General features: G+C 31.2%; 2 protein-coding genes across 3 annotated transcripts; both read right to left on the minus strand.

The window, feature by feature from the left end:
* Positions 1 to 2,039: 2,039 nt before the first annotated feature.
* On the minus strand, positions 2,040 to 5,509 carry LOC137831418 (uncharacterized). Its single transcript, XM_068639088.1, has 2 exons — positions 4,639 to 5,509; positions 2,040 to 2,988 (listed from the first exon to the last, which is right to left on the minus strand). The coding sequence occupies exons 1-2, from the start codon at positions 5,385 to 5,387 to the stop codon at positions 2,340 to 2,342; spliced, it is 1,398 nt and encodes a 465-aa protein (XP_068495189.1). The 5' UTR covers positions 5,388 to 5,509; the 3' UTR covers positions 2,040 to 2,339.
* A 5,008-nt stretch (positions 5,510 to 10,517) lies between these two features.
* LOC137831420 (TATA-box-binding protein) lies at positions 10,518 to 14,578 on the minus strand. Of its 2 annotated transcripts, none has more exons than XM_068639091.1 (10): positions 14,307 to 14,578; positions 14,013 to 14,198; positions 13,448 to 13,535; positions 13,000 to 13,071; positions 12,147 to 12,197; positions 11,840 to 11,884; positions 11,628 to 11,720; positions 11,076 to 11,177; positions 10,931 to 11,004; positions 10,518 to 10,669 (listed from the first exon to the last, which is right to left on the minus strand). In XM_068639091.1, coding segments are annotated over exons 2-10 (603 nt in total). In that variant the 5' UTR covers positions 14,090 to 14,198; positions 14,307 to 14,578; the 3' UTR covers positions 10,518 to 10,668. The 2 variants fall into 2 exon arrangements, with proteins under 2 accessions (XP_068495192.1, XP_068495191.1); XM_068639090.1 differs by having other exon boundaries at positions 10,518 to 10,679; positions 14,307 to 14,552.
* Positions 14,579 to 22,558: the final 7,980 nt, after the last annotated feature.

The following is a 22,558-nucleotide window of genomic DNA, read 5'->3' on the forward strand; positions in this document are numbered from 1 at the left end:
GAGGTTTGTTGGTGCCAACTACACAATTTAGTTTGGTTAATTGATTTTTCACTTTAAATTAAAATCAAATTAATTATTTGATTCTTTGTTTTTTAAAACTCAAATTTAACTTCATGACTCCATCCAAGGCTTGTATTCTTATTTCGAAAATGTTTTCTAAAATATATATTATTTAATAATTAGTTTCTCATACAATTTCTAATAAAGACATGAAATTGACTGGACTAATGTGTGTTTTTTAACTATAAATAGTTTTTTGAAATATTAATGTTTGTGTTCCTTTTATTATATGTAATAAACAATATGAGGATATAAAATATACAATAAATTTACTATTAATAAACAAATTTTGTAAACAACTTTAATTAGAGATATTATAGGATTTTATTTCTTGTATCACTTTTCAATTTTCTGTATCTCGATTAAAAACTTCACCATATACCCCACAATTTAATAATGGTCATGGGGCACTATTTTTTAAAATCATATCCTTCATCATTTAGTTACATATTTTATTCAAAAATATAATCTTTTGTATCAGTTTGCCATCCTTTTCACGAGGATTGCAAATGTATTGGGTAGATTTCGACAAATAACGAGTTATTCCCAAATAAAAAACTGATAAGCAATTTAAAAAAATATCCTTAAAACTTTGAAATTTATAATACATATGTAAAGAACTGATGATATTTAAAACTTTAAACTGTGTTGCTGCAAAAGGAAGACAGCAGAATGAGTTCAATATAAAAGTTAATATTTATGGCCTAAAACTAGTTATTGTGCAAATAATACCTACCAATAACATTAACACTGTAATTATTCAGAAAATAATCATTACGGTTATGAATCGAAGACTTCAAAAATCCATTATTGATATGACTTTGCTTTCAATCAAATAAAAGGTAAAAACAATTTGAGAAAAAAAGCATACTTCGTCTATCACTTTGCTTTTACTTCAACATTTGTTAATTCTACTGTTTCTTTGCAATATTTCAGGTGCTTGTAGTTGTTTTTCACTCCATCCTTTGGCCGAAGCGTAAGAGTAGGAGGTATGTTTAGTTAGCTTAAACTATTGTGCGAACTAAATTAGATTTTTGTAGTATGAATTTATTTATATTATTATAAAATATTTTTATTTTTAGTCGAGATAATTTTATGTTGAAATTTTAAGATTATTGAAATTATATATTTATAGGTGATACAATATTGAATAACTTAACAAAATCAATAAATTCTCGTTAAGATCGTTATAGATAAGATTAAAAAGCCAATTTTAAATCTAAATCAACTTTATAAAACCAAACTATAAAATAAGATTTATATTTATTTATATATTACGAAATGTTTTCGTCTTTACATCTATCAAACTCTTCCTATTAACATTTTTTTGTTTTGGTATATGAATATTTTTGTTTTGTTGTTTTGGTATATGAACATATTTTTGTTTTGGTATCTGAACGTGTATATCTATATAACCTTCATATCAATTTAAGTTGTAAGTAATTTCATCCCTCAAAATATAAACTCCACATGCAAAAATTTTAGAAGATGAAAACAAAGTAAGCCCCTTTTAAAAGTTAAAACCAAATTGTGTATTGACAACCCTTTAATGCTATCACAGTATAACCATAAACTAAACTACGTTTTATTTGTTCCATACTTAGACACCTTATATTTCCGTTAACTTGTAAAACTTGTTCCATACTTAGACACCTTATATTTCCGTTAACTTGTAAAACGATAACATAATTTGCTAAAAGGAGTTGGGTTCATGGTATGCTGCAAATGTCACGACCATAGTTTTTATAATTTTTATTTGTTTAAATACATCATCAAAATTCGAGCATTTCCATCATAGGCATGCGATTCCTTAAAACAATTATTTATAATTACACCTTCATCTCAACAACCTATTTATTATATGATTTACTGCTTAATTTGTCAATATAAAACTCAATTTCTAAGTTAACAAGAAAACAACCAATTCTAATCTATTAAGACAACGGCACATATTTTTCCACCTGTGACATTTTGACTGCTTACAGCAAACCATGTCTAATAAATTACTGTTAAAGCACTCTCTGTTGATTGTTGTGCATGCATGATACAGCAAAAAAAAATAAGGATGAAATGCTCAGTAGTAACAGAAATTCGGTACAGCTTCTCGTGTTCAAAATATATAAGTTGCAAAGTCATGAGCAGAGTTCAACCACTGAAAACTTCTGGTGAACTGTATAAGACTAATTGAAGTGCAATGAAGAACCAGATAGAACAAATTTCTGCAACTTGTACAAAGACTAACCGGGTACTTACAAACTCTCTAGCTGATGTTTGTAAATCTAAGAGACCATGGCATTGGTTTCATCTTCATCAGCTTCTCCTGTATCACTGAACATATACTGACTTTGATACTCCATTAGGTACTGTGTTGATCTTTTCACATCCAAAAACAGATTGTAAACCCGATTTATATCTTCCAACTCCACTGCCTTTCCCTTTCGCTTTTGGCATGCCAGTGCAGCTGCTGTGATTAGATGAATAGCATATCTCAAAGATGTTTCTACACCTATTTTGGTTAACAAATGTTTTGCACTTTCAGTCATTTCTACTTCTTCCTCTTGGCATCTGATATCCAGAATCTTGCGAATTTCATCCTCTGTGTAAGGTTGAGTAGAGATGATGAGCAGTCGATCCAGAAGGTCAATGGGAATCCCATGTGGGGATTTGTAATTCGTTCCTCGAATAGTTGTGATGCCTCTGTTGGTAGCAACAACTAATATGGGAGCCATCTCATTCTCTAGAGCCCGATTCAGGAATGAAAAACACTCTATGTCAAGCATGTGCACCTCATCAATGAAAAGAACACCAGGCACAATCTCAGCCTTTCCTTCTTCTCTCCACTCTGCCACTTTGGTGTCAATTTGCTCTCTGACTTCTGCACGAATTTCACCTGTATCGCCAGTGAAAAGCGCCAGAAATCCCTGTGTTCTGAAATTAACATAACAGAATTACATGGCATGAAGAACTAAAATGTTAACCTGTAAAGCAATTTAGAAGCCTAATTAACAAGTGTATATCCTTCAACGCAAGAGGTAAACAGCTAATGACGTCATACACATAAATTGGAAAACAACAGTCTGTCTATCTGTTCGGGAAAAAAAAATAAAAATTTGTGGAAAATGGCACTTCCTTAAATCATTGAAAAGCACATAACACACATGAATAAAAGCTTTCACTACCAATTCCACTTTACAGATCTCAATAAACTTGATATAAGAGAATAGTGTACTTGCTTCAACAAGGACCACAATCGATCCCCAGACAAAACTTAATTAGCAACTCCATATCTGCTTAAGAATATATTAAAATTTGGGAATAAAAAGGAAACACAACATTTGTGAATCAAAGCTTTTACAGCCAATTTCACTAAACATAAAGTTCAATAAACAAATTAAAGAGAAACGCATTTGCTTCAATGAGGATATAATGATCCCAGCACAAAATATCCATTTCTCCCTTGACAACTTTAAAATTCCAACTCTACTTACAAACCACAAATCAGAATCACGGATATAAATCTGCACATTATTTGGATAGAACATTCCAATCCAGCTCAAGGATTATATTAAATTAGGAATAAAAACATGAAGAACACACAAAATACATAGACCTATCTGCCAACTTAAGATTAAAGGCACATAGCAATACTTTTTAAAATACATGTTAAGATTAACAACAGAAACTGGTTCAAAGAATTCCGCAGTCCCATGATGTAGCCAGTGCCTAGATTTTAATTGGTTACTCAAACTAGGACCAAGGATTTAAAAAACAGACAGCAACCCCAATTTCAACCCCAAGCTAAGATCTTTGGGCTCTCCACGACCACATTGGTAGAGTTGACTGCATTATCCTACAATGTCAAAAAATTGTGACGAAACCAGACACAATTTTGGTCACAGATTAGTTGCATTCATTGATATTGCAACTGAAATTGTTACTAACTGTTTTCTAAGCCTTTGGCAGGGTTAAAACATGGTCTCTACCATCACCATTTCTTCGGCAACAGGGAGGATATTTTACCATCCACAACCCAAACGCAATTGCAATAGTAGCCACATTTGCCTTTTTCACAACATTAAGAAATAAAATCTTCACTGGGGTTAAAATGAAGTGAGTCAAGTTGAACCCAACTTTATAAGAATTGGCTTTAGGGTGCGATTGCAATTGTAGCCACATTTTCCCTTAATTTTACGCAAAATCAAGAAATAAAACCATTAACTTGACTAGGGTTGCGAAGTTTAACCCAACTTGACAAGAATTTGTTCAGCACGAGCTCAACTCTAATTCAATATGAGACATCTTTCCCGTGTCGCTTGACTCGATTCAAGCTCGTGAACAACTCTTATTTATGAACTATACAAAACTCAAATTTAGCTCATTTACTTAAGTAACTCAATTTTCAACTCCAGTTTGGCTCATTTAGTTCATGAACCAAGTTCAATAAAATGGAGTCTCGAACATATTTCAAATTGGTTCAGTTCATAACCAGCCCTAACTACAACTATTAACCACTAACTAGTTAACCAAATCAAGAAATTCTGAAAAACCTGGAAAAGGCAAAATGGGAATACGACCAACCTGCTATTGATAACATCAATCTCATGAAGAGTGACGCAATGCACGACCTCCTTCCTCTTCTGCAACTCCCCATCAGGGCACTGCACAAATTTCACCTGCGGCCCCATAGCGTCGAAGTCCCTTGACCTAGAAAACGACCTCCCGAGCTTGGTAATCTTGCCGGTGGCCTTATCAATCGCAATAACATCACCACTGCTAACCTTTTCCTTCCCCAGCGCCTCAATCATCTTCGCGCCGAGGTCGTAAACGGTCTCCATTTCGGTGGTCTTCAGCGTGAGTTTCCCGGTCTTGGAGGCGGCACCGGCCGCCGCAGGGCGGTCGATATGGACCTCGACGACCTCACCCTCGATGACCTCGGTGTCCTCCTTTATGCGCACGCCAATGGCCTTACGAAAGGACTGGGTGAGCGCCTCGGTCTTGGACATCTCGAGGGAGAAGATTTCGCTGGCTGCGATCATGGCGAAGGGAGTTTCGAGACCAAGGGACTTGGCCATGCCCATGGCGATGGCGGTCTTGCCGGTACCAGGCTGGCCCGCGAGGAGGACCGCACGGCCGGCAATCTTTCCGTCTTTAATCATGCGGAGGATGACGCCGGCGGCCTTGCGAGCGGCAGTCTGACCAACCATGCCCTCGGAGACGGCGCGCGGCTCGAGTGAGGAGTCGAGACCGAGGCCGCGAATGTGGGAGTGCGCGCCCACGCGCTCAATACGGGTGAGGTCGCGGCTCTCGGAGAGTTTGAGCTCCGCCATGGTAGCGGCGGTGGGAGAATAAGGGGTTAATTAGGGTTTTGAGGGTTTTGGGAGAGTAAGGTTGTGAAACTGATACGTTACTGGTTGATCACCATATAACGTTGAAAAATAAACTAAAACCCTTTTTTTTTTCTTCAAAATAAACCATATAAAGCTTTACAAAATTTGAAAATTAGTAAAATTTAAAAAAAAAATGTGGATTGGTTTTTTTAATTATAAAACATATATTAAAAAAAGTTAGACGAATATTATCTTTGATTGATTAATAATGTAAAATTTTATATTTAAAGTTTTGAATCATTAAATTTAGTTAAAAAAGAATAAGTAACTCATATTGATAAACTAGAAAGTTAGGATCTTGGAGTTATTTTTTGCATTTTAAATCAAATAATTTGTGCAATTCTATTTATTTTTAATTTTTAATAATGTCGAATATATAATTAATATAGACTTTCTTATACATATTATTCATATATATCATATATAATAATAAAATTTAAATTTAATATATTTAATAATACGGAATTACTAAATATTAAATAAAACAAAGTTATTTTAAACAAAATTAGTCTGATTTTCTTACATTATAAATAATGTATAATTTTTATATTTTAAGAAAAAATAATTATTGAAGTTATACAAGGGTTTATAAAATAATCTTAAATTGAAAAATAACCTCTGATATATTTTAAATGACACATCAATATTTTATTATTAAAAAATAATATTTATAAATATAAAATTTAGTTATTCAAGTCTCATTTTATAATAATCATCATCACCTTAAAAGTTCTCTTTTTTTTTTCTTCTTTTTAAGACTCTAACCTCCTTGTTCATCAAATTGACAATCAGAATCTGCCATTAAACTCCTGACAGCGAAGATTACAACTGCCCGATCGGAATTTTTGATAGAGTAAGTCCATTTTTTTTCTTCTCTGAGTCAAATTTTGAATTTGTTAGGTTGGTCTTAGTCCAGGCTTTGCATTTGACTCTTTTAGCTTTATGGTTAATCTCTATTAGTTTAGGGTCCTAGTGAAATAGTTAGAGTTTTTATCAGGACTCTATGGTTCAAGTTAAGCTATCCCTTGAACTTTTGGTAGGTTTGAAGCTATTAGTGAGTATATGCTTAGTTCAAGTAAGGGAAACTAGTTTTAAATTTCCAATAGAACCTTAGACTAGAAGATTTGGATGTGGGAGTGACTGATGGGAAAAATGCACGCAGAAGCAACACACATAATCACGAATCAACTGTAGAAAATAAACAACACAGGATTTAACGTGTTTCAGTCGCCAACTGCAACCTACATCCACACGGACAACCATACTCCATACTCAACAAGAAATTTTCTGGAGATGTTTCAACAACTGGAATACTGGTTCTCCTAACCCACTGTACCTCAGCTGAAGCACAACCCGTGCTCCCACTACCATAAGTACCTCTGACTGGTCTACCTGAACCTTTCTATGCTCGTTCATCCTGAATCTGACCTGTGACAATATGTTTCTCTCTTGTAAAGACAACCCTCTTCTGCCCACGAGATTCTGTAAACCAGACTTTGTTTATCTTCTGAATTGAGACAGTCACTTCCTCATACGGTAATCCGATAATATACAACGAACCTTTCTTTCTTCCGCGGGTCATGACAAGATTTCCCTTGACGATCTTCCACTACTGATTTTCGAACTTCATTTCATGTCCCTATTCGTCCAACTGTCTAACAGAAATCAAACTTTTCGTTAAGCTTGGAACAACTCTGACATCCTTCAAAGTCCAGAAACCAACTGGTGTCTTCAACATTATGTCACTTATACCCATAGCATCAAGAGTTTTGTTGTCCGCTAATCTTACCATTCCAAAGTCTCCAATAACTAGATTCTGCAATGTTTTAGAATCCATGATCCAGGAATCCACACTGTTATTTGCGCAACAGACTAAAAGGTCCTTGTCCGCAAAGTCTTCTGCAATGTTAACTTATTTATCATTTGGACATTGATTCTTGAAATGCCTCACCTCCTTGCAGTTCCAACATGTTACACTTGAGCAATCCCGAGTCTTTGACTAACTCTTTTTTTTGTTCTTGCTCCCACTATCTCTGATATTTTTCTTACCTCTGGTTACATATAGCGATTCACTAGATAATTCTCTAGAACTCCTCCTTCGGACATCCTTGCCAAGAATGAGATCAGGAATTTGCTCAAAAGTGAATCCATCGGATCCCGCTGAACTGGTAACTGTTGTAACCGTTCCAGACCAACTATCAGGCAAAGACAATAGCAGTAGTAAAGGTTGAACTTCATCGTCGAACTTAATGCCCACTGACATAAGTCTGGCTAAGATCAAATTCATTTTATTAATGTGCTTAGTAACTGAATTGTCTTAACTTCGTGCCGTAGTGAAAAAGAGCCACACCCCGCGCCTAGCACCGCATTCTCACTGCTGTACCAGCAAAAAAATGCACTTGCCATCCTGCGTCTTCCATCACTGTCATCGCACTGCACCTCCGTGTCATCTCGCTCACCGCAAGCACCTGCAACTGTTCGCCGTGAAACACGATCTGCCGCCTTACTGGCACACTCTGCTGCACTGTCTGGACACGACCCTACTCCGAGCAAACCACCTGCACAACGTCACGAGTCGCCACCACTCTTGTCGCGACCCACACCACTGCACGTCGCACTGCCTACTGAGCGCGCCTGCCGCGAGTCGCAGGTCTAGACTGTCGCGAATCCTAGGTTGCCGTGAAACCCTAGCTTTGGGACGCCGCTGCAACCCCTGGGAAACTCTAGCTTTGGGACGCTACTGTCGCCTCTGCGAAATCCTAACTTTGGGACGCTACTGCAGCCCCTGCGAAACCCTAGCTTTGGGATGATGTTGTCGCCTCTGCGAAAGCCTAGCTTTGGGATGATACTGCAACCCCTGCGAAACCCTAGCTTTGGGATGTTATTGCCGCCTCTGCGAAACCCTAACTTTGAGACGCTATTGCAACCCCTGCGAAACCCTAGCTTTGGAATGCTGCTGCCGCAATTTTCACGTCTCGTCGATTAATTTCTGTTGATCGGATCTCTAGTGTGTAAACGAACCAAGCTCTGATGCCACTTGATGGGAAAAATGCACGGGGAAGCAACACACATAATCAAGAATCAACTGCAACCTACATCCACACGAGCAACTATTAGATTTTCATTCAGTCTTGTTGCACACAATTACAAGTACAATGATCTCTTTAAATAGAGATTATAAAAAGGACACAATAATTAAGCTCACTCACTAAACATGGTGTCTAGTCATCCCAACCCAATTGGTTTTGACTTCATACCCAACAGTGTATCAAATTTTCTTATAAGATTTCTTGTTTTTGAATATTTGTGCTTGAATAATTTTGAGTAAGAACTGTCCTTTTAATGTGTATATTTATAACATAATGAGTTTATAGTTATTTTGGTTCAGAAATATAACAGGTTTATGCAGATTGTTTTGCATATCTCAAAAGTGATAATATAATGAAAAAATGAGGTGCTTTCGAGTCCGTTTTCACCAAAGCAAGAAGAAATCTTGCTCAAGCAAGGTCTAAGATGAAATTTTGGGTGCTCTCGAGTTCAATCTTACTCAAGCAAGAAGATTTTTGCAAGACTCATTTTCGTTCAAGCTAGCCTTAAAAAGAATCCTTTTAAAAAGTTGGTTTGTTTCTATTTTATAGTTTTTACTTATAACTTATGTCAATTTTTTTATGTATATTTAATTGAAAATTCTTTGTTAGATATTTATGTAATAATTGGACGAATTCTTGTGTTTTGAAATTCTTAGGTTTGGTATGATTTATGATTGTGTGATTTTGGATATTGTCAGATGTGGAATATGAATCTTAATCAAGATATAATGTTTTCAGGAAAGAAAATACCGTGTTAAGATTTTTTAGGATGACATTGACTAGGAATTCGTCTAGAAAGAAGTATACTGACTCTAATGATATAATGAAATCATATAGATGAAGTTATTCAGGTGGTGAGAGTCAAAAGATGTTCATATGAATGGATAAATTGTGTGAAAGATAACTAACTTATTAAACAGGTTAACTCTATTGTAGTAGGAGAGATGATGTTCATATGATTTACCTTAATATTCCTGTTCATATGATTTATTGAATTCTATATTTGATCATAATATGTTATTTTATTAAGAAAAGTAACTATAGTATAGGTGTTTTTAATGAACAAGGTGGAAAGAGACAAAGCAAGAAGCATCCTAATCTGAAGAAAAGTAACATTTGCATCATTCTTTCTTAATAAACACCATATCTCAGTCACTCTTCTGAATCACTCTCGGCCTCCATCTGCATCACTCAACTGCTCTCTCTTTCACCTTCAAATGCCAATGAGATGCTAGCTGTAGCATCACAAAAGGAAAATCAGGTGTAGTTTTTGTATAACACACATTCTGTAATGATTATACTTGTATGTTGGAGTCAGTTCTTATACTAAATTTGAGTACTCGTGTATCTTCTTTTTTATATAAATGTGTTGTTTTGATTTTTTAAACTCCCAACTGCATCACCATCAAGGGTATCAAAATGTGCTTGCATTCCATACTTCATTTATCAGTTTTTTTAGGGTAGAAATAATAAGACATGATAGTGACAATATAAAAGTATGGTATCATATCAACACAATAAATAATATATTGGATAAAATATGATAGTTTTATCAAATATGAAATTAGTTCTCCACTCTTTGAAAATATATAATTTCAATCTCTTACACCTCAATTTATATCTAGTAACAATTTTTATGGTCGGAGATAGAACGATTAAATTTACATTATGTGTGATCTTAGTACTTATTTATATTTAAATTTAACTTTATTAACAATTTTTTTTATGATGACAAAAGTTGTTAAAAATAAATAAATTCACATAATTTTTTTGTAAGTTTGAGAATTAACTAATAAATTTTTTAAATTAGAAGAAACGACTAAACTTAACGACAAGTACAAGGACAAAGACAACTTCATACCTTTATGTTTAAATTTTGAGTTTTCTTTCAAAATTCTTTAAGTTTAATCAAATTTAATTATCTAATCGTGTTAAATTTTATTTTAAAAATAATGTATCTATTAATTAATTAAAAGTGATATTCGTTTAACTTATGCTGATTATTAAAATAATATACATGATTGTGTTAACTAACAACTGTCTTTAATTTATATCAATTTAGATATCATCTCCTTTGTATCAGTATTTACAGTTCCGTGAACTTCTCTGCAAGACCTGCTGCTCCTGCTCTTTCTGCACAAATCTGCCATAACCGTGTCAAATATTGAATCATGGTTTTATGCCCAGAAATAGTGATCAAAAGTAAAAAAAGAACAATACATTTTAGGAATGCATCAAGTGTAACTACATAAACACTGGCACAAAAAATTCAACCTTATGCATTCATAATTCTGATGGCTAAACAAAAGGTAGCCACGATTATGGAAATAGTTGAAATTCCATCTGTATCTGTATGTATTGAAAAAAGTTAAATATATGAAGACAAGTTCGTACCATTGTTGATTTTTTCTGAACTCAGTAAGTACAGGATATATGTTCTCAAAGGCTGTGTATGTTTCATCTCTCACCTAAAAATGGAAATGAGAACAGCTAAAATCCAGTAAGAAAAGGGAGGAAATTATAAAGCAAAACATATTACCTTAGCTCCGGTCAGAACAATCTTTCCTGAGACAAATATAAGCAACACTATTTTGGGTTGCTTCATTCGGTAGATTAAACCCGGAAACAACTCTGGTTCATACTACCACCACAAACAAGCAAAGTATCAGCAAATATCCATCATTCTCCCCTACTTCAAAACTTTAGATTAAGCACATGCATAAACATAACAGAAGATGCCCTTTCCACAATTTATACTAACTTAAGTTACTTTATCACACGAGCATAGTAATTTATAATAATACTAGTCCAGTTTAACCATTTCACTCTATTTTTAAATTTTTCGAACTCTTGAAGCCTTTCAATCCTTTATGCTTTGCAACATAGTGCTTTAAACAAAAATACAGTTTTTCCATAGGTTATTTTGACATCAAGTATATAATTACAAAAAAAAAAACGCCCTTGTTTGAGACTGCTAAAAATCAAGATAGCCAAAAATTGATTGTGAAAAAAAAATAATGGTGTTATTTTAAAAGTCAATATCAAAGATCCAATGCAAGCCATTGTTTAACCAAAAATTAAAAAAACTTACACTTGAGAAAGCACCATGAGAATATGCAAGACCCTCCAGCCGTATGGGAAATTTGACATCACAAGAGCCAACAATGTTCTGAATTTTGAAATCCTAAAGCACAATAGCAAAGGAATCAACTAGTAATCAAGCACTACATAGTTAAGTGAGAAAAGAACAATAATGGATAAAACAATTACAGCAACAATTATAAGGAAGAACAAAAGCAATACCTTAAATTTGGCAGGGAAACCAAGCTTTTGGATGATACGAGCATACTGTAATGGGGAAAATAGAAACGTCAGAAAATTTGTAAATTTTTCAGAATGAACTTCACAATCCTAACTGAAGAGAGCAACCTGAAGATCAATATTAAACACATGGAAAGAATTAAAAAATTCAGCCTCCTCAATCTACTCAAAACAGGAGGAATAGTCTCAAAAACAAGCTACAACAACATGGTTCAGTTCTCGAGGGATTCACTTTGAGAAAAGAATCACCAATACCTATAGGATGATAGAGAAAAAAAAAGTAACATACCTTCCTGGCTGCCAATTTAGACTGTTGTTCACTCTTAGCTCCAGTACAAACCTAGTCAATGGTCATAAAAAGAATAAATCAAAGTCCATAAGAAAGAGTCCCTTTACAAGAGGGGTACCAAATTAATTTGGTTAGGGAATAAAAATTAGAGCTATGACATAAAGCAGCAAAGAAAATTCCAAACCAGAAGGCCTACGATCTGATATGCCTGATTGAAATGTATAGTAAATTGCAAGATTAATGCTAAATTACTAAAATAAGTTTAGAAATGGAACATATCTTCTTAATTTCCATTTTGCAAAAATTAATAATTGGGCCATTGAGGTTGCTCCATGCGTGATCTCTCTTTTTCTCTCATCATGCTATACATAACCAATTTATTCATACAATTCTGACAAGTGGCAACTATGTTTGCAACCTCATTACTAGCACCTTCAATGATATACTAAGGCAAAGACAAACCTAATGAGTTTATAACTAACACCAGTTTGTCCATTGATTTGATAAACACGGTTAATTAAAATAAACCATTCATGGCAATCAAAGTAAGGAAGAACACGAATTGGTATACATCTCTTCTAACTCAGTTCACACAATAAAACAAATCAGATTAGGGTTTTTTCAAACTGAGTCATGCGACTTCACCCGTTTTGTAGTGAGACCCGAATGCATGATTCAGGCTGAGTTTCTTGTTAGAATCGCGATTCCGAGTTTGATACAAACGATACAACACCGATTTGGGAGAACAAATGAGTTTTCCTATGATTCGTATCATGGGGTTTGTAATTGTGCAATACTTACTACCATGCTCTAATCTACAAGATAGATACGGAAGGGAAGAAAAGAAGTATACCATCTTTCCAGAAGCAAATATTAGTGCAGTTGTTTTGGGCTCTCTTATCCTCATAATAACAGCAGCAAAACGCTGCAAGCAAACACATCATAACATCAGTACAGTATACCACCAACCTTCTCCCTTCTGTCCTTATGTTGTAGTAAGGTAGGGCGGTTCTAAAACTATCATATATAGTACATCTGCTACTTAATAATTCTGAATAAAACAAGTATAAACATGTAGAAGATATCACATGGGATATATAAAATAGCAATCTTAGATTAACCATACTGTTCTGATCCAGATAAGAACAACAAAAAGCAGAAAGCAGAAAAGATGACTGCACAACCACCATCAAACTTTATCGTAATTCAGATGCAAAATCAGAAAAAAGAAACATGCATACATGCACAAGTGCGCAGATAACCAATGTGAGTGAAACTCACTACAAGTAAACGAGACTTGCCTTGGGATTGTACTCAGCGTTACGAGCTTGTAGTGCAATTGTTTTGAGGTCCAATTTACAATCCAAATTGACCGTGGACACAATATTTCTGGCAGTACACAAATATAAATAGAAACAAATCATTTGCACAGTCCAAAGTAAATTGTAAACAGAAGCAAAATTATTAAATAATAAAATGTAAATTCAAGCAAAATTACTATACATGCCAACAAAAATAAAAGAAAATTAATCAAAAGAAGCAAATTTTGTGTGAGTGGGACAGAAAAACAAGGTGGTGAAAATGACATGAAACACCTCTACACAACAACACGCTTTGACTCATAGAGAAATCCATCTTGAAAAAAATCATAGGAGATTGAAAGTGGCCAATATGATTTGCCATCTTGTTAGGCACGACCTCAAATTCAAATGGTTTTAACATAAACACCATAATTCAATAAACATAGAAAACAAATTTCGGCAATACGGATAAAAAATACACGCTTTCACTAATGTGGGAAGGTGTTAACAGAAACCCTGCTATCCAGTGTTTTAAAACTTGATGAAAGAAACAAGTGAAACTCACTGAAGGGTGGGCACGATCCCAGAAGGATGCCTCTGTAGATCCACCGGCTGGATCCCTTCCAATCCTTGGTCAGCCATCAAACCCTAATATATTAACTCAAACGAAGAGCTGCCCGCAAAAAAAAAAAAACCCACCACGTTCAACACCGATCCGTACCAAACAAAACTACGCTAGGTTTATTCTCAACTGCAAGAAAGGGAAAGGAAAAACCTTTATTAATTAAAAATCAAAAAGACCAAGAACCCAGATCTTGAAAGACAAGAAAAACACAAATAGATAATGAAAGATTTTCACCCGATGCAAAGAACTCCCCTTGATGTCTTAAAATTAGTTTGGGAGAAATTGGAAGGCTTGCGTGTGAGCGTGGAGTGAATCGGAGAGGGAAAGAAGTGAAAAGGTGTAGAGAGAGCGGGAAGAATTCGAAAGAAGAGTTCTTTTATACGATAAAGGAGAGGGAGAGAAAGAGAATGAGCGTTTGTATGTATGTCCAGAGACGTGAAGAAGAAGAGAGAGTGTGTGAAGAGAGAAGAGAAACAAGATCTGCCACCTACTATTTATCTGAGTATGACACGCCACGTTGGATTCGTATATTTTTGTTTTTATTTTTTAATCTGTTATTTTTTATTTCTCTATCTATTACTATTTTAAAAATAAAAATAAATTATTAAATTAAAAAAGTTAATAATTTTTTTAATAATTTTAAATGTATTAAAAAATTATTTTTAATGTCTAAAATAGTTATTAATGAAAAAAAAAATTTACAAAATAAAAGTAAAAGAGAAGAAAAAAATTTAAAAGTAAATAAATATATAAAATAAAACTAACAATAATAAAAAAAAAAAGAATGGTAGAAAAAATAATAATAACTAAAAAATAAGATAGAAATAAAAAATATAAAAAAATAAAAACAAATTTGAATAAGATAAAAATAAGATATATAAGCGGATACTAAATATATCTTGTTTATTTTCTTTTTTATGTTCAACAACTACTTATTTAGTATCTCTTAGATCTCTTATCTTTATCATGTTTAGATTTGTTTTTGTTTTTTTTATATATTTTATATTTATCTTATTTTATTTTCTCTTTATTTTATATTTTTAATGTTTTTAGTTATTTTTTTTTTACCATTCTTTATTTATTTATGTTTTTTGTTTATTTTTATTGTTGTTGTCTTTATTTTCTATATTTTTTTTATTTTTTTATTCTCATTTTTAAGCATTAAGTGTAGCGCATTTGTATTAGTATTTTTTTTTTAGGATTTTGCATTTAGGGTACACACTTTAATATTATTTGTGTCCACTACTAATTAATACTAATTGACTTTGGTTTTTTTATAATTATGTCTTGTATTTTTTCCTTAAAATTAACATGATTACATTATCAATAATAATAAAAATAAATAGTAAAATAATGTTGTTTATATTTGTATCTGGTAAAATAGTTCTCACCCAAGCTAAGGTGGATATGTTTTGCTTTATAATTTCCCCTTATAATTTCTTCATTTTTTTGTCCTGAATATTAGCTGTTTTTAGATCCATCTTTAGGTGAGATATGAAACTTATACAACCTTTGAATATATATATCCTATACTTATTAAGTTAAGGAAAAATCAACAATGATACGAACTTGTCTTCATATACTTAATTTTTTTTCAATACATACAACTCTAATTTCAACTATTTCCATAACCGTGGTTACCTTTTGTTTAGCCATCAGATTATGAATGTATTAATACATGCATACTCCCTACAAAACATTTAAAACCAAAATAGGGTTTTTCTTGCCATTCAACCAATCCATAAATTTTAGGTGAGTTTATTTATAATCACAAAACAAATTAAAGGTAAACATAAGTTAAATCATCATCAACCAAGATAAACTTTACATACACTTCTTTAATTCAAAAGAATCAACCAATATATCAATCCCTGCAAAAATCTCAAAATAGTGTGATTATGTTACCTTCACATCTAGATCATATAACCTAAGGTACTATTTAAAATTAAATTAGTTTTCATTACTTGATTAAGGTACTAACACAATACCAAAAGTTCAAATTGGTATCAATATTGATTAATGGTGACGCAACATGAACCAGAAATCATTATTGGGTGTTTCTCATCTTAGATTTTAAAAAATTTATTAAGTATAATATATTTTTTAAATATTTTAAACTTTTTTATAAAAAAATAATTTTATATAAAAAATTAAATTTACTTTTAGTTACTCAACTTTTATACTTAAGTCGATAATAACTTCTCGTTGACGTGAAAATTTTAATAAATTTTATATTAAAATTTTATTTATAACGTTGTACAAATGTTAACATCGTCTGATTTATTTTAGTAGTTTTCAAATTACAAATAGTCAATAGTTTTGAATAACAACTAAAATCAATTTTACATAAAAAAAAAAAAACATATTCAACTCTTCAAAAATTAAGGTAGATTTTATAGATTGGGCCACTACTGTTTTTTAGATTCTATAGATTGATAGAACATGTGAAAGTGGAATAAAGTGATAGTTTACTTATTCATCATATACATTAACATGTTTTGTTTTGATATTGCATATTTGTAGATTGTAGTGTTTTTGTTGAATGGTTGAATTAACATGTATGCTACATTTTGATTACATGAAATAGTGGTTTTGATTTTTGTAGTAAGATTATGAAACATGTTAGAATAGATAAATTTGGAGAATTTTGATTGGTGATTGTTGTTTTAATTATTCAAAAGTTCTATTTTATGTAATTTTTGCAAAAATGAAAAAGAGATTTAAACTATTTTTTTTTTTTACTTTAAGTGTTTTTTTCAAATGGTGATGATGTCCTTAAGCGTAAATTATGTTCAAACAATTATTTCTTTGTTTAACCAAAAATGTATTGTTTAAATGAGATATATTTGATATTTTATTTAATACTTAAATTTGATATGTATGTAATAATATGAGATATCATATGAGTTTGTGAATCATCATATTTTGAATCATTTAGTGTAATAAATTGATATGTTGTCTATGATGATAGAGTAATTACTAGAGTGATAATAATGCAATGACTTGTATATGATAATAGTTATATAAAATTTACTATTAAAATGCTAAAATGTGATATAAGTATTAAGTTAGAAGATTTAATGAAATATCTAAATTCTAATTATTAGACATAAATCAAATAGACAAAAAAAATTTACGTGTAAAATAATTAATAAAGGTTTTGATATTTACTAAGTTGATACAAGAATCACCAATATTCAGCTGGAAGTATGAAAATCATAAAACTTTTAAAAATAAAATTTATACTTAAATGATTAAATTAAAGTCTTAAATATATAAAGTGTGTAACAAATTAATATGATAATAAAAATTTTAATACTATTCCTCCAAATAAATGTGATAAGCTTTTAATAGCCATGTCAATAAATTATTATTAAATGTTGAAAACATTAACGCACTTTTATTTTTTCAGTTTATGGATGTATAATACATCATTCGGGATGAAGAAGCTTAAAAAAGCAATAGTCTCTATATACTAATGCATTACGTAAATATATTAAGATATCTATGAATGATATGTATTATATATGAATGATGAAAATTGTATGAAATTTATGTCATACATTTGGGATAATGTATTGTTGTTTGATGGTACATTAATTATGGAAAGACTATGTTTAACAAAGATTATCTGGTTTCATTAATAATCTAAGTCACGTAGACTAAGATATCAGTCGGTGAGAAGCTGATGAGGAAGTTCATACATGACGGGTCTTGCTGTAGACACTCGGTATTGGATGTTTGAACTCATTATGATCCTTGATATATGTATGGATTTATTGTTAGTCTATGGTAGGGACATACTTAATGGGTCTTCTAAAAGATGATGGAGTCATGTGTAGTGACTGTGATTGAAATGAAATCCAATGGTTGTGATTGAAAATAGATCCATGTGTGGTCTATATGAATGATGAAATTGGTATTGAAATTTTATATGACAACATTTAAATAAATGTTTATAAATGATTAATTTGATTGATTTCTTTTTGCATGAATTAAATATGTTATGAATTTTTTTTTCATTAGTTTATCCTTACTTTTCTTGTTATGTTGTGAAATGTGATGACTATACCACGTACACGAGCAAATGATCATACAGGTGTCACAGAGTTTGAAAGGCTTTAGGATGTAATTTTGAACCTTATATGGTAAATACTTTTATTTTTATAAGCTCTAATAATGAATTAAGAATATTTGAAAAACTCTAAGTTTGTATAGAAACATGTAGAACTTGTATTATAATGATTAGATGTATTATGAGATGTTACAAATACACTAATAAAAAACAAGAAATGAAATGTAAAAGATAATATCCTTTTAGATTTAACTTATATGTAACAAAAACTCAATACATGAAATGAAATGTAAAAGATAACAGTGTTTTACATGAAACTTATATTTAACTTTAAAAAAACATTTATATTGGTCATTGTCCAATTGCTCCATGTTCTACATTAATACATTTTTTTTATTGATAATCATTCTTAATAAGTTTATAGTCTATATTAAATTGCTTAGGCTTAATAATCCAAAAAAAATCACCTACAAAGTAATGAAAATCTTGAATGTTCGTTCCACCCATTTGAACGAGATAGTCTATATATAATAATATCATCACAAGTTTTCACTAAATAGAAAATAAAATTTTGACAATGATTTTTCTTTTATAAACAACTATTTGAGAGCAATTTTAATAATAAAATTTTAAATTAACATATATAATAAAAATAAAAATTAAATCATTCATTAAAAAATAAGTTAATAAAAAGAGTTGTAGTAGTTACATCAAATAATATGGTTGTGCATTATTATTATTATTAAAAACAATTACATAATCCTCATGACCAACTTATACATTATATATTTGCATATGATTAAACTATGTAGAATGCATTATATTATTAATAGAGTTCATCTCCATCTTCATTGCATCTAATCAAACAGTGTAGGATATACTACGTTATTGATATAATTGTCCTCCATCATTTGATCTATTCCATTATATTGTGGATGATGATTTATATGGTTGATATGATTTGACTGCATCATTCCTGTTATTGGTGGTATTTGATGAGTCACATTAACAAGATTTAGATGTACTGGATGAGGCATGTTGATAGGAGGATTGAAGTGTATCCCTTCTTGCACTTGCATTGGTTGACTTAACACCATGTCATGAATGCTTTTCCTTTTCTTTTTCTCTTGCGATATTTTGTTACGCATAAAATATTTTTGTGCATGACTCGCCACCTGAGTTGCATCTTTTGTTTGAATGTAATATGAAATCTTTTTCCAATATCCTCTCCCGTACATGGAAAGTCCTTCCAAAAACAATCTATGATGAAAAAATAAATGAGTTTAAAATAAATTAAAAATTAATATGAAACTCTAATATAATGTTATTACAAAAATAAAAGTATAAAAAGAATATTGATATTATAGAAGTACCTATGCTCTTCCATAGTCCAGGTAATTTTTTTTCGTTTATTGGACTGAACCTGGATTCCACACTGTTTGGATGTTTGAGACGGTGGCAACATTAAAGGAGCTTCCACAACATCTTGATGAGGGTGACCGGAGAGGGAAGTTGCTTCCGGTAGCATTATTGGAGGACCATTGATCATGTCCGAGGTGGCAGGCTGAGTTTGGATGTTAGGGAACACTTCCAAAAACAAAGCATTCGTCTCATTCCACCATTCCTCACTCAACACTTCCATTTTTTTTCTTTCTTTCTTCTTCTTTAAACGCTTTCTTCCTTTCCAACTCACTACAAAATCTCACTTTTCTTTTCTCTTCTCACACTTTCTCCTTCAAACATTTCACTCTTCACATCCATTTTTATATTCATAGATAAGATAACACACTAAATCATATAGATATTAACAATAAGATAAAAGATAAAAGAGATCACCTTAATAATATTACGGTTAATACTGTTTTGATATTTTATATTTTAAAATATTTATTTGTGTTGCTTTTTTTTTTGGCAATTGGGATGGCCACATATGTTAAGATGGGTTTGAATATATGTTTTTTTTACTAAATGTAAATTATAATTTTTTTTCTAAAATTAAAATTAATATATTTACAAAAAATTTAAACAAATATTTTATTTGTATAATTACTTCCTGATACAGATAAAAAAATTACATGTTATATTTTTAAGTTTATATGTCGCTGTAATAATAAATATAAATATTTACATTATAATATGTCAAACAAAACTTATGATAGGTATTTTTTTTTATAAATTAATATTAGCCAAGTTATATTTTATTGTCAAAATGTTAGCTTTTAGTTTTCCGTTTTAGTACATTGAGTTTTAAAAGTCCTATTCTGTTCTTTATGTTCTTAGGGTTCGTTTTGTTATGTTTAAAAAAAATATTTATATGGATTTTAGTCGAAATTATGATATATAAAGTTGATGTTAACTGGTATTTTACCATATATTTTTACATATATTTTAACAGGTGTTTTGTATATTGATAGTAAGGTGATATATTTTTTCTTATAATTTTCTCCATTTTCTTAGTAGATTTTAACTGTTATCATTTCTATTTTTAGGTGAGAGATGAAACTTATATTGCCTTTCCAAATATATATCTTGAACTTATTGAATTAAGGAAAAATAAGTATGAATTTGTTTTCATATATTTAACTTTTTTGTTTTTTTAGAGTGAGACTCTTATCTATCCTTAACAACTACTTTCATATATTTAACTACCTTCCCCAGTTATTTTATTCAAATTTTATTTTTATTTTTATGTGTTATTTTATTATTATAAAATATACCAGAGTAGATATTTGTGATTTGGTGACTTCTTTATTTTTAAAAACTAAACTTTGAATTTTGAATTTTAAATTTTAAATTTTAAATTTTTGAATTTTAAATTTTGAATTTTGAATTTTGAATTTTGAATTTTAAATTTTGAATTATGGAGTATTCTATACCTCTATATAAAGGGATTCTCCTCTTTAACTTCTCTTAATTATTTTTCTATTTTATTCTTATATCAATATTTGATTTGATTTTATTATTATGGATATTGCGTCATTTCTTATTTTTTTTAAAAATTTTAATTTTTTGAATTTTCAAACCCTAAAGCCTTTTCGAAAAATTTTAAATTTTGAAAAAAAATTAAATTTTCAAAATTTTAAATATATTAGGTATAAAATTAGAAACAAATTTTTTATTTGAAATATTTTATAAAAAATGTATGTAAAAATAGTTTTCAAATTGATTTAAGAAGTTTTCTTTAATATTGGATATGAATATTTTCACTACGCATAAACCCACGTACCCACACTACTTCCCACTTTCCTTTTTGTACCATACTTCTCATTTTCTTTTCTCTTTCCTTTCTTCTTTCATGTAAAAGCATACTTTGATTCTCACTTCTCTTTGTATTTCTATGTTTTGATTAATCTTTGTGGAACCCTAATTTGAGCATTGTCTTATGAAATTGTAATTGAAGTTTGTGACTAGATGGAGGGGAATGACTTAACAAAAGGAGTTGCGGGCACCATCACAACAATCGGTAATTCTCTTTATTCGCATTTCAATTTGTGAAACACTAATTTGACATTTTTCTTATGAAATTGTGATTGAAACATATGACTAGAGGAATAAGAAGGATTCAACAAGGGGCAGAGGGTAAGTGATGAAAGTCCTTGATCATAAGACGTTTTTTGAAAATAATTTTATGGATTTAAATAAAATCATACAGAACAGTGACTAAATTATATTCTCATTTTCTCATGTTTTACGGAAAAGTTACTTCCAATCTGATTTACTTATTCACAATCTTCAAATAGAGAGAAACTTTAGTTAGAAGAAAGTAGAATGAGGAAGACAATGAACCCCTAGACACTATTTATGTGCGCGTTCCTATCATTGTCGTGCTTACCCCCAAGCACAAGGTTCCAATGTGAAGTAACACGGTTAAGAGCAGTGTGTAATCTGGATTCGGTGCGTGTTGAATGTGCTTATACATCCACTGGAGAGAGTAGTGAAAGGTTGGTAGTTTTGTTTGTGAATAAAAAAATGGTTCAGTTTTTGGATTTGATTGGGAAGGTTAAGAATAAAGGGGTGGTGGTGATGATGGATATGAAGGGGAAGTGGTTGACGGTGGTGGTAAATGATCAGAACGATTTGACTAAGTCTCTCTGGGTTGTCATGATTAATGTTGATTGAGCGATTGAGGATGAATTTTTGATTTATTGTTTAATGGTGTCACATGTGTTGTAACGATAAAAATAAAAAATGCAGATACACAGGCGCGAAAACGCATGTGTTCCCGCTAGTTGTAAACATAATTCAAAATTGCAATTGTCTTGAATTTGATTCTTGATTTGAGTTATTCCTCTTTTGAGTTATTCAACCAATCATTTGTCTTAAAACCCCATTTTTATCCCTTTCTTCTTCAACGGTTTAGAAAAACCACTTACGCCATCCAAGAACTTGAAGAAGAAGAAGATTCTCTTCT

The sequence above is a fragment of the Phaseolus vulgaris genome, chromosome 6 (assembly GCF_000499845.2).
Source record: "Phaseolus vulgaris cultivar G19833 chromosome 6, P. vulgaris v2.0, whole genome shotgun sequence".
NCBI classification, from domain to species: domain Eukaryota; kingdom Viridiplantae; phylum Streptophyta; class Magnoliopsida; order Fabales; family Fabaceae; genus Phaseolus; species Phaseolus vulgaris.